Raw genomic sequence first — 12,115 nt, 5'->3', positions numbered from 1 at the left:
GCTGTCACACCGTAAACTTTTAGGTTTATCAAAGATTTATGAAATGTTCTAAAATTGTTGAGATGTCAAGCCTGGGCACTGTAAGAGATTAATGATGATTCACACATCATCTGTTCGGGTCTGAACTTGAACTCTCTCAAGGTTGCCACCTAAAACTCAAAATCTGGGTCATAAACTTATAAAAAGTAGAACAGCTTTTAGGTTTTGATACATGATCATCTTAATTCACTATCACCCTTCTGTTCAAGTGTAAACTAAGTTTAAGTAAGAAATTTTTTTTGGCAGTTTCTAAACACAAACACAAACAAACCTAAACACAGTCTGTGGTTTACAGACTGAAAATGTTAACCTGAAAAGGAAGAAATCCGCATAGAAATGAAATGTAGATGATACATACATAGTCATTCACTAACACCGGAGATTCAGTATCAGGACTTCCAGCCAGAGAGCTCTCAGGAGTTTCCTGAGCAGATTTAACTTCTTTGACTGTAGGCACCAAGGTTTCAATTTCAGTTAAAGGTAAAGGCAAAGGGTTAGGCTGTTTAGATGAATCAATGGTAGTGAGAGAGTCCTTCTGGACAGCGCTATTTAAAGGTTGCTCGTTTTCCAAGATATTGAGGTAACAGGGTTTCACAGGAGTGCTATCTTGGTCATCTGTCATCAAAAGAAAGTCTTAACTTTAGTGTAATGCAACAGTTGTTAAATTTCACTATTATACCAAATAGACAGTATGTATGAATGAGTAATCAAGACCTTTAAGACTCAAAAGACAACTACAAATTTTCCTTATCAATGATTCCTAAAACTAGTTGATCAGATTCATCTGGGGATGTTTTAAAAATCAAATTCCTGAAATCCACCCAATTTCTAATGAAGTATGATATTCATGAGTAATACCCAGGAACGGGTATTCGAAAAAAATCCCCCATGTTTGTATCTAAAGAGGTTTTCTTTGAAGATTTTTTCTGTGTGTTTTATTATTTGTCAACTTTTCTTGAGCAGCTGTTTGCAGAAACAAAGCCCTCGTGTTTTCTATAAAGGATTTAGGGGAAGAAGAAAAGACATACCTCAGGTCCAAAATACCTTCAAACTTACATTAGCTAAGAATTTAGATTTTTTTTTCTTTAGCTTTTAAGCACATAAAGGGCACTTTAAATAATCTTAAAATTGATTTCTTTAGATTTAGATTTCTTGCCTTTACTAGTAGTGGGTTCTTGTTCTGATGAGACATTTTTGCTTTCTCCTGATTTTTCAAAGCCATGTTGTAGTACCTAGAAGGAAAAAGTGATGTCTTAATAGCAGGGCCTAAAATATATGGCCATTATATAGGAGATGGTTAGGAGTGTATAGTGTCTGTCCAACCTGAGACCTTCATACAAGGGAATTTAAAAATATCTTCTGAAAGTGTTTCAAGGAGGCTGTAGTTGAAACTTTAAGATGGCTAAGTAAAATGTTTCATTTTCTTCTTAACCTCAAAATAATAGAGAACTAGAGTATTATGGATTCCACTATTTTTTTAAATTTTCTTTTTTTCAAATCAGACTCTATCTTGAAAGAAACTAAAAGATACCCATTTATATGTAGATGTTAAGTGAATGGAAGAAGAACTGACCAGGAGGGGAGAAAGATAAAGCCAAGTGCCTTCAGCAGCAGGAGAAAACAAAATCAGATTCACCTCATGCTTGGAAGAGGAATACAGTGGTGGATGAAAAGAGGGTGGTGCTGGTGGTTCTCTGAAGCTGTTAAAAGAAAATGCAAACATCGAGGTTCCCTCCCCCAACTTTAACAGAAAATGGGAGATTTTGGTAAAACTGAACTAGTGAGCCTCAGACCCAGGGGTTGCCACGGGTAAGGGTGGGGTGCAGAAAGCACAGATGAGGACAGGATAAAATGTCATGCTGAAAACAGAAGGATTCAGCCCAAGTCTGTATAGTGATGGGACCCTCAGCACCACTCCCACATCGAGCTCCTGAACACAGGCAGCCAAGGAGGTATAAATACCTCCTCCCCAGCAAGAGGAGAATGGAAGACCCTTCTTTGGAGAAACAAACCACCCCAGAGAAAAGACCAATAGGTAAAAACATTTGGGATTTTGTGTCAAAAAGCTATCTACCCAAGCGCCCTACAGTGAAACCCAGAACAACCCCAACCAGCTTTCTGGTGTATCATTTTTTAGCATTAACACTGAAGGTACCACAGAAATTTGAAGAAAGCCTCCATCCAGGTGGGTAAGAGAAGACAGTGCTTCTTTGAACTAATAGCATGCTATAAAAAAGTAATCAGAAAATAAAAGTCTTTAGAAATTAAAAATATGACATTCATGTAAGTTATTAGTCAAAGAAATCTCCCAGAAAGTAAAACAAAAAAAGCAAGGGGACGATAAAAGGAAGAGAAAAGAAAATCAGAAAATCAACCCATGAGGGGTAATAATGTCTGATAATATTAATTCCAAGAGGAATGAAAGGATAAAATGGTGGGGAAGCAATACAAAAAAAGAAAATTTACCAAAATAAAGGACATGGTTATTGACTGCTTACAGACCCAATGAGTACTCAGTATAGTGAATGAAAAAAGACACACAACAATGTCTATCACTGTAACACTTCAGAACTCCAGGGGGGAGAGCTCTAGTGTGGGCAAGAAAAAAGAATACAAAGAATCAGAACTGAAAAAGGCATCAGCCTTCTCAGCAGAGGCACTGAAATGTTTCAACATGGAAGAATTTAAGATTTTCTTAGACCTATAAAGTCTCAAAATATTTATCTTTCATGCACTCTTTCTCAGAGAGGTACTAGAAATGTGCTCTACCAAAATGAGGCAAAAGGAGGACAAGACTGGATTCCAGAAACAGATGGAATAAAGAATGACAAAGGGAATTCCCAGGCTGCTAGCTAGTGAGCAGGTCTAATGAAGAGCAAAGCCAGGATGGAGCAGGAAGGACAAACTGACAAACTGGTACACGCAGAAAAGTCCCCTGAGACGTTTATACAGCTGTTGTTGGGCAGAACAAAGACTTGGGTATGTGGTCAAAGAAAATCAGGCAAATAAAAAATGGAGACAATTATTAATTTCAAGTGAAAAAAATGTATGAGACTAAGCAATAAACAGTATTTGCTTAGTTCAACAGTAGGTAATATTTATGTAGTTTGTTTAGATCTACGGTTAAATGTAGATTTAAGCAAAAGATACAATTGAATGAGGAGGATAGGATTAATATAATTAAATGAGGAGTAATTAAGTGACCTAAAAGTCTTCACCTACTATAATAGGAAGTCAACAGAGAATGTCATACTATTCAGAAATACAGAGTTATGTAACCAAAGAAATCATACAAAGTGCTACCTATGGGACAAGATGAGGTGGAGGTAGGAAAGGGAATGATTTTTGTTATATACTGTTTCCATGTATGACTAGGAAATACATAAAGATACATGAAAAATCCAGATCTTCTAGGTAGGTTGACCCCCCACCCCCCAAAAAAAGATTAAAAGTGCTTTATATATAAGCATTGCTAAATATAAAAATAAACTAGTGTTTGATTGAGATTTCAGTAAGGATATTAAAAAGATTTGTTTATTCATGAAAACGAGAATAGGGAAGCTGTAAATTCTGACATCCTTAAAAAGGATCTGCCTTCAGGAGTTAAAGAAGATTGGGGAAGATGTGCTAGTGTGGACTGGGATACCTGATCATCGTGTTCAGCTTCTTCTATAGCTTCGGTGTTAGCCTGAAGTGAAGTCTGGACGTCCACAGGTCCCTCTTCAAATTCTTCTATTTCTTCATCCTCATTCTCATCTTCTCCACTTCCATAATTAGTCAAAGCCTGAGTTTCAGCTTTGGACAAGTCTAAGTTGATTAATACACAGTTTTTAGTAAATTTTCAGCACTAAATCTTAAGAGCAGCTACCATGTACTGCATTCCTGCATTGCCCAAGTCCTTTACATACAATATCTGAAAGCTTCCGAACAGTAGGCAGTAGAACACTGTGGTGCAGAAAGGACAGGGCATCTGGTCAGGGCCACACCAGACCGTTCAGAGTTGTTGGACACCTAACCCTACATTCATTACAATCCACCCAAATGTTTGGATAAGTGACCTATAAAGAGCCAATGTATAAACCCAGTACAGAGCCTTTACACTTACTAATAGACACCGGACATTCTTCACTTTCTTCATCTTCCTCTTGATCAGAAACATCCGATCTCACATTTTTGGGACCGTCATCAACATACATCTCAGATGTCTGAGTCTGCTTAACTGTTTCAGTTTCATCCTTGTCCTAGCCACAAATACACGTAATGAATTCCTTAAAATACATTTTAAAAGGTATATAGTAAGCTCATCACAAAAATAGTCATGATCTAATAAAAAATACAAAAAGTTGTTATTTTTAAGAGAAAATAAAATTTTGTCAGAAGAAAGGCCATTTGATGATAAAGCTTTCTCTCAAACATTAAGGTAAAAGCTATTAAAGTTATTCTCTTTTGTCCCAAAAGCATTGTTTTTAGGCACAAATTAATTAGCCACTTACTTTGTCTTCATCATCAATTTCTCCAACAGGTGAGCCATGATCTCCTTCAAGAATCCTTTTGGCCTATAAGCAAATTAAACAGAATTTAGGGGTGACCTTTCAGCATTATACTTAGATACTCAGTAACTTTAACAAATGCTGCAGTTTTTGACCACAGTCCAAAGAGTTGAATGCTTTTTTAGAAATGTAAATTCAACTCTTTCATTGAAATCTTTTAAATTAGCCAAAAATCAACATTGCTTACCAGACATCTCCCTGAATAATGAGCATCTCAAATTCACTAATTCCAGAACAAAAACCTTGACTCCTCCCTCCCCAAACCCCAGCCTCCTCAGTCTTCCCAATCTCAGTAAATGGCCCTTCATGTACCCCATGCACAAGTCAGACACCAGGAAGCAGCCTGGACTCTACCTGTATTATCCACATCTAAACCATAAGAATGCCTCATTGACTCAATCGTCAAAATGGATCTGCTGGTGCGCACTCGGAGCTAAGTCACATCATTTCCTACCTGCACTACTGCCAACAGTCTTAAAACTCGTCTCTGCTTCTATCTCCTCTCCTACAATTCTTATACAACATGGTATCTAGACCAATCTTTTTACTGCACATGAGATTATGTCCCTCCTCTATTTCAAAATTTCCCATGGGTTTCCATCATGCTTAGAATAAAATCAAATAGAAGGTCCTTACCGCTGTTGCTAAGGCCCCATAGTTTGGCCTTACCTACCTAGGTGATCTCATCTCCTACACTCTCACCTCTGATGAGGTGTTCCTGCTACCCTGGCCTTCTATAGGTTCTCCAAACTGCTCAATCCTGTCTCAGAGTCTTTGAACTTATACTTCTCTCTGCCTGGAATGTTCTTCCCTTTCATCTTCATTATAAACTCCTTTCTTGCCTTAGTTCATACTTCACCCACTCAAACAGCCTCATGAGACTGCCTATCTTAAAGTAGTCTTTCCAATCATTCATTATGGTTTTATCCTGTTTTATTTTCTTCAAGCTCTTGGCAATGACTGAAATGATCTGAAACCTATCTATGTCTAGAGTGAAAATATTAAGAAAAGTGTGAAATGGATGGCTTGACTTTATCTACTTTAGATTTCAGGGAGAAGGGTTATCTCTTTCTGTTTTGGGTCTTGACGTGCCTTCTCATGATTAGAGAGTCAAGAGGAGGGAAAGGTCTAAGGGAGAAACCTTCTGGTATGCCTCAAGTTAAGGGGAAGAATCCCATCCAAGTTCATATGTGATCAAACTAATTTAATAAGGTATAAGAAGCTACTGAGATGTGCAACCAAAGTCCTAACTTGTAAACAAGCATGTGTGTTGGTTGGGGTGATAAATACACCTGGTAGATCTGAGATCTGTCAGGGTTGAAATAGCTACTGCAGACAGCTGGTCAAGGACAGGATCCCAGTCCTCCTCTCTTCTCTGGAGACGTGAGTGACAACAATGTAAGACAGCTGATAATTCCTGTCACCAATTCCTGTCTGCATTCCTGATCTTTTAGCCACTGCTGTCACAGCTGAGATTCAGTATGTGGCTAGCATATGTACTGATTCAGGTAATCTGATTAACTGCTATTACTTAGAAAATATGTTAGCTGAGGTCAAGTATGGTTTTAGTTAATAATGATCAAGCAATATATTTTAATGCTAATTATAACTACTCCTAAATTCAAAATGAATGTCATTTACCTCTTTGGCATAGGACTGTATCACTCCAGCTGCTTCTATTTTCCTTTTGCACCTCTGCTTGACAGTTATACTATTGTTATCCAAATCTTGCATGAGCTTGAAGAAAGCCAATTCATTAAACAACACTTCAGATATCTCTACGAGAAGATCTTCTCCACAGTCTTTCAGTTTTCTGCCAGCAAATTTTGCCAGTGAATCCTATTCAAAGATAAACCATGTAATTTTAAGATTATAGTAAACTTCAATGTGGGTAGAGCAATACAGAGGATTAACAAGTTTAAATTACAATACTTACCTAGGGAAAAACAATTTTATTATTTTTAGTATGAAAAAAGCTAAAATTAATGGCTAAGATTACTACACAAAGAGTAGTATTTGTTTTTTAAGATTTTATTTATTTATTTGAGGGAGAAAGATTGAGAGTGAGAGAGCATGAGCAGCTGGAGGGAGAAGCAGGCTCCCCACTGAGCAGGGAACCCGATGCGGGACTTGAACCCAGGACCCTGGGATCATGACATGAGCCAAAGGCAAACGCTTAACCGACTGAGCTACCCTGGCATCCCATTCTTTTTTTTAAAGATTTATTTATTTATTTTGAGAGAGAGAGAGAACGCATGAGCAGGGGGAGGGGCAGAAGGAGAGGGAGAGAATCTCAAGCAGACTCCCCACTGAGCATAGAGCCCTACATGAGGCTTGATCTCAGGACCCTGAGACCATGACCTGAGCGGAAACCAAGAGTTGGGACATTTAACTGACTGAGCCACCCAGGTACCCAAGACAGTAATATTCTTTAGTGATATTAACCTAAGTAGGAATCATGCCAGTCTCCTCTAAAGAGTATACAAAACGAAAAGAACAGGGCAGGTGATCATCCATAGATTTAGTCCCTAATTAATAGAACTGGTGGCCACAAATGAGTAAACCAGGGGATACATATTTACCACAGTGAGAAGCTGAGGTGCCCAGGAGGAAAATACGAAGTCCTCCCTTTCTCAATGTTAACATCAGAGTACTTTCAAGTTCCCCCATTTTATATAAGCCAGGCAGTCATTCTAATTTAAACTTTTTCTTCAGAATCAATTTAAAAGCAAACGTTAGTCCTATTCAAGTTGAAATACAGCATCATCAAATAAATAAGTCAGCTATATTCTAGACATTTTTTATAAAACTGCATTTCTTTTTCTTCCTAAAAATATGGACTATGCATTTTGAAAACCAGCAAACAACTATGTTCTGTGTCTCCTCCCTCCAAAAACCACCTCATCTAGCATAATTGTGGAAGAAGTGCAAATGTGGCTGCCTCATTAAAAAAAAAAAAAATTCACTGAATAGGTTTCTTAGAGAAAAAAGTAGAAGATAGTATTTTAAGCTCTACCTCATGAAAAATTTTCAGTAGTCTGGGCAAGATTTACTGTCAACTAATCTTTATTCTTCTCTAGGTCCCTTTGTGAAAAAAAAAAAAAAATCAGGAATGGGATATAAGAAAAGCAGCCAGATTTTCTCAGAAAAAAATCTTACTTTCAAACTAATACTTTGGCATCTGTCTCAATTATGTAACAGTAGCCAAAACTGAGGGAGGATTGCATAGATCTTGAGAAACAAAAATATTTAATTATAAAGGATTTCTCTTTGAGCCTGATTCTAGAATGGAGTTATTTCTTTCTGTAGGAATAAACTAACTACTTAAAGTTATAAAAACATATTTATCTAAAAATTATCCTAAACATTTTTAAACTGCATAACAAGAGAGATGTCTTACAGTCCTTATAGATTATGTGTTAGTTACAATTAGATTAAATAGAGCCAGCATGACTTAAAACCTATTATTGAATTTATACTTTACCTTAATAAAAACAAAATGGAAAATTATAGTGATGGAAATTTGCATCAAGCCTCGGGTTTTAAAAGTTATTAATAGACAAAGTGATAATACTTTCTCTAAAACCAATTTAAACACAGGAATAGGAAGTAAGGAACAGTTTTATGGGAAATTTTTGTAATAAAGATGAAAAGAAAAACATATTTCCTAGTTTGGAGTAATAATACACATCACTGAACTATCTCCATGGGAAAACAAATCAGTGTACTGAACTGTAAAGATGTTTATTATATGAAGTAAGGTATCCTTACTTAACAAAGGGATCCACCTCAGCACTATTAACATGCCACAGGATGTTAGTACCACCCACTTTCTGCCTGTGTGACAAATGTCTGCGGGCATTGCAAAATTGCCCCCAGTTGAGAATCATGACCTTAACATTAAAGTTACTATTACAGCCTAAGAAGTCTCTACAATCAACAGATGGTTTCTGGTTTCTAAAATTTCCCACACTGGAAAAAAATTATTTTAGAAAATATCATAGAATACTTCCTAAACAACAACCTTGAAATGTTCTTACTGGGTAGGAGAAAAATCAAGACAAAATTTTATTATAGTTTGGCTAGGCCTTAGAGATGAGAGAGTCAAAGGAAGACATAGGCCCTAATACAATTTTTTTTTTAAAGATTTTATTTATTAGAGAGAGAGAGAGAGCAGGGGGAGAGTGAAAGGGAGAAGGAGGCTCCTCACTGAGCAGGGCGCCCAATGCGGGGCTTGATCCCAGGACCCTGAGATCATGACCTGAGCTGAATGCAGACGCTTAACGACTGAGCCACCCAGGCGCCCCATAATACAATATTTTTTTTAAACCAGATAAAGTAATAATCTAAAAAGGTATTGAAATGTCATCCCCAATGGATACCAGAATGGACATTTATTTGAATAAATTGCATATTGCCAGAAAATGGCAAAAAAAAATCCCAACTAGAGGGTATATGTTGGTAAGTCATACAAGTATAAACTCTTACCTGTAATATACTTCCCAATTGTTTATGAAAGAACTTTACAAATTCTTTGCTCTCATCATTTTGCTGGGTGAGAGTCAAAACCATACGTCTTACTGAAGTTAGAAGTTGAGAAGAGCATACTTCATCCATGTGCTCCTGAGAAAAACCCTAGTTGATTAGGATGTAAACTTACCTATTGTTTAAAAAATATTAGTTCACATGAGACTTCTTTCTTGCATAGATGCTACTCAACTTTCAGATACATGTTTAGAAATATCTGTTCGTAAGAGCCAAACTCCTGCACTACACATGTTAAGGGGTTTGTACCTTTTGACCCACCACAGCAGGTAACAGCCGGTAAAAAGAAACGAGCTGATTCAATACTTTTCATTACTTCCTTCCTGTATCTTAAGGGGAACTACTCATGCCCTCGTCACCATAGTGCCTGTCTCCCCATTTGCAGTTCAGTTCATTCCAACCGCACTCTTACAACTCACCTCATGCATCTTCAACCTCCGCTTTCTCAGCCCCGTTCAGCATTATGGACATTCTGTGCAGTGCGGGAGGTTCAGCAGCACACTCTGGCCTCCACCCACTAGATGCCAAAAGCACCCTCCACCCTCCCAAGTCCTGAGAGCTAAAACTGTATGTAGACACTACAAAATGCTTTTAGGGTCAAAATTACCCCCAGTTGAGAACCACTGTCCTAACTTTCCGAACAAGCCTTTTTAGGCGTCTCCTCTTCTCCTTCATCTTCCTTTAGAAGCACGTGCAAACTACCTAATAATCCAAATCATGGTTCACTTTTGGAGGTGAGTCCATCGAACACCCACATCAAGTACCTCAAGGTTCTCATCCCTCTTCTGGGCCACTAAACTCATTTGGGCAGGTCTTCTAACCTTTACTCAGGCAAGCTCATGTTCTGGTTTTTTTTCTATAGAAATGTATGAAGTGAGGTGGCTAAACTAGATGATTTCTAAGGTTCCTTAAATTGAAGGAATTAAGTCGTTTTTTTAAAAAATCATGTGACAGAGCAGGCAGTTAAAAAAAAAAAAAAAGGACAATAGTCCCTTGTCTTCAAGAGATCAAATACCAGAGGAAAAAGTCAGATACATGAACAATCAATCACTACATGCTATGCACTGTCCAACAGATGATACTTTTTAATTCCAGGGACTGTTTCTTATTTATCACCTGGCACAGTGGCCAGCTCACGGGAGACACTCATTACTTGCTGAATATACTGGTATCTTAGAAGCAGCACACACTAGGTTCTGCAAGGAGTTACGGCAGCATATTAGAAACAACAATTATCTCTGGAGAAAGGATATTTCTGCCAAGCAGAGAAAGAGTGAAGGAATTTTATATTTTCAATAATGACAACTTGTACAAAGGGCTGATATATGAAACTGCAATGGCAGGAACAGGAAATGTTGAGTAACCTGAAGTGAGTGAGTGAGTGAGGGGACCAGATGGAGAGTGGGGAGAGAGGGAGCTGGGAAAGTATACGAGGTCCAGTAGTGAAATCTCTTGAAGGCTAGGGAGTCTGCTTAGTAACATTCATTTCATGCCTACCATGACAAGCTGTCTAGGCAAAACATGAGGATCTGAATTAAGGTTATGCTATTGGAGAGAGGAAGGAAAAGTGACTGCTCTTAAAGGGAAAATCAATTTTGACTCACTGGTGATAGAGGGTATGAGAGTCAAGAAGTCTAGCTTAGGTGACTGGATATAATGCTGACATTAACAAAGAAGTTCTATGATCCTACCAAGAAAGTCAAGATTTGAAGTGAAATGAGACATAACAAAATAGTTAAAATCAGATCATTAGTTCTACTCATTTTGTTGGCCTCAAAAACTTTTTGAAATGCTAAATTTAGTAAGTGAATATTTATGAGGGGATATCAATTAAATCAGACACAAAATGGTAAAAGCAATAAAATCTCCTAACTGTAGATGACTGCATTCCCTAAGCATAAACCTAAATCATTTAGATTTTTTTAAACCTTAGAATGTAACTGTACATACTAAATAAATATTGCTAGCCGTATACGTAATTTTACCAAAAAAGACATGCTTAAGAGTATTTATTGGATCACTCATGATAAAATAAAAATGTAAAACAAAAAAGGCAACACTTATCTATGCCTAAGATGAAAGCAAGTAACCGCTTACATAGTTTAAGTCAACTCACCTGAAGGAATGGTTTCAAACTCTCAAATATATCTACCCATCTATCTACATGAACATACGCACATTCTTACAACTTACAGGAGGTGAGTACATATTTTACAAATAACGGGAAATAAATTTACAGAATAACTGATGAAACTGATGTGTTTTTAGCTTTCTTTTGTTTACCTGTTATTTTCTGAATTTACTACAGTGAAGTCTTTTGTAAGAATTAAAGAACAAAACGCAAAGTATTTATTTTAAAAAAATTACTGCTTACCTTCAAAAAAGGAATGACTTCTTTCATAATGGCTTTAATTTGCCGGTCCAGCTGCTGAGTATCAATTCTAGGACATGGGACAGTAGAAACTTCGCTTACAGGTTGTTGTGAACCATGATTTTCAATAGGAGTTTCTATTTTTAAAAAGAAAATGATTTGTTAGCAAAATAAACCCTGTGACATTATAAATACACATTTATTCAGAATTCTAAATATTAAAATCTGATGATTTTACGCTAATACAAAGGAGCATTTATGTAGTTTTAGCACCCTTAATGACTAAAAGAAAGTGGCAATAAAATTATTATATATCAGGTGGGGCTATACATTTTCTTTACATATGGAACTGTAGTTTCTGTACTTTTACTCAGCGGAAGAACACACCTTCTGAGTTAGTAACCGTACTCGTGGCGGCAGCACCATCCTCATCAAGAATCCTGCAGGTGCATCTTCTGTTTGGGCTACTTTCAGCCTCAGTCTTCATACGCTCGTATTCCCTCATTCTGGCTAATGCCTGATCTAAGTGAATCACAGTGTTACCTACATATGAAACAGAAACATTGAGAAAATATAAAAGCAAACTTTATCATGTATTCCTCACAACATA

At 37.1% G+C, this 12,115-nt stretch overlaps 1 protein-coding gene across 31 annotated transcripts in view; it reads right to left on the bottom strand.

Annotated features, from left to right (window-relative positions):
• Positions 1 to 12,115, bottom strand: part of PCM1 (pericentriolar material 1) — an 80,476-nt gene that overhangs the window by 4,895 nt on the left and 63,466 nt on the right. For all 31 annotated transcript variants that reach the window (XM_032413558.1, XM_032413544.1, XM_032413553.1 and 28 more), the window contains 9 exons: positions 11,893 to 12,048; positions 11,509 to 11,642; positions 9,078 to 9,212; positions 6,231 to 6,428; positions 4,533 to 4,595; positions 4,145 to 4,280; positions 3,686 to 3,846; positions 1,196 to 1,271; positions 398 to 654 (listed from right to left, as the gene is read on the bottom strand). In XM_032413558.1, the coding sequence (XP_032269449.1) occupies positions 398 to 654; positions 1,196 to 1,271; positions 3,686 to 3,846; positions 4,145 to 4,280; positions 4,533 to 4,595; positions 6,231 to 6,428; positions 9,078 to 9,212; positions 11,509 to 11,642; positions 11,893 to 12,048 (1,316 nt within the window). The remainder of the gene's footprint in view (positions 1 to 397; positions 655 to 1,195; positions 1,272 to 3,685; positions 3,847 to 4,144; positions 4,281 to 4,532; positions 4,596 to 6,230; positions 6,429 to 9,077; positions 9,213 to 11,508; positions 11,643 to 11,892; positions 12,049 to 12,115) is intronic.

This window comes from Phoca vitulina, unplaced genomic scaffold (assembly GCF_004348235.1).
Source record: "Phoca vitulina isolate PV1807 unplaced genomic scaffold, GSC_HSeal_1.0 scaffold15, whole genome shotgun sequence".
NCBI lineage: Eukaryota > Metazoa > Chordata > Mammalia > Carnivora > Phocidae > Phoca > Phoca vitulina.
Note: the sequence above shows the minus strand (reverse complement) of the source record. Positions and strands in the feature narration are given on the sequence as shown.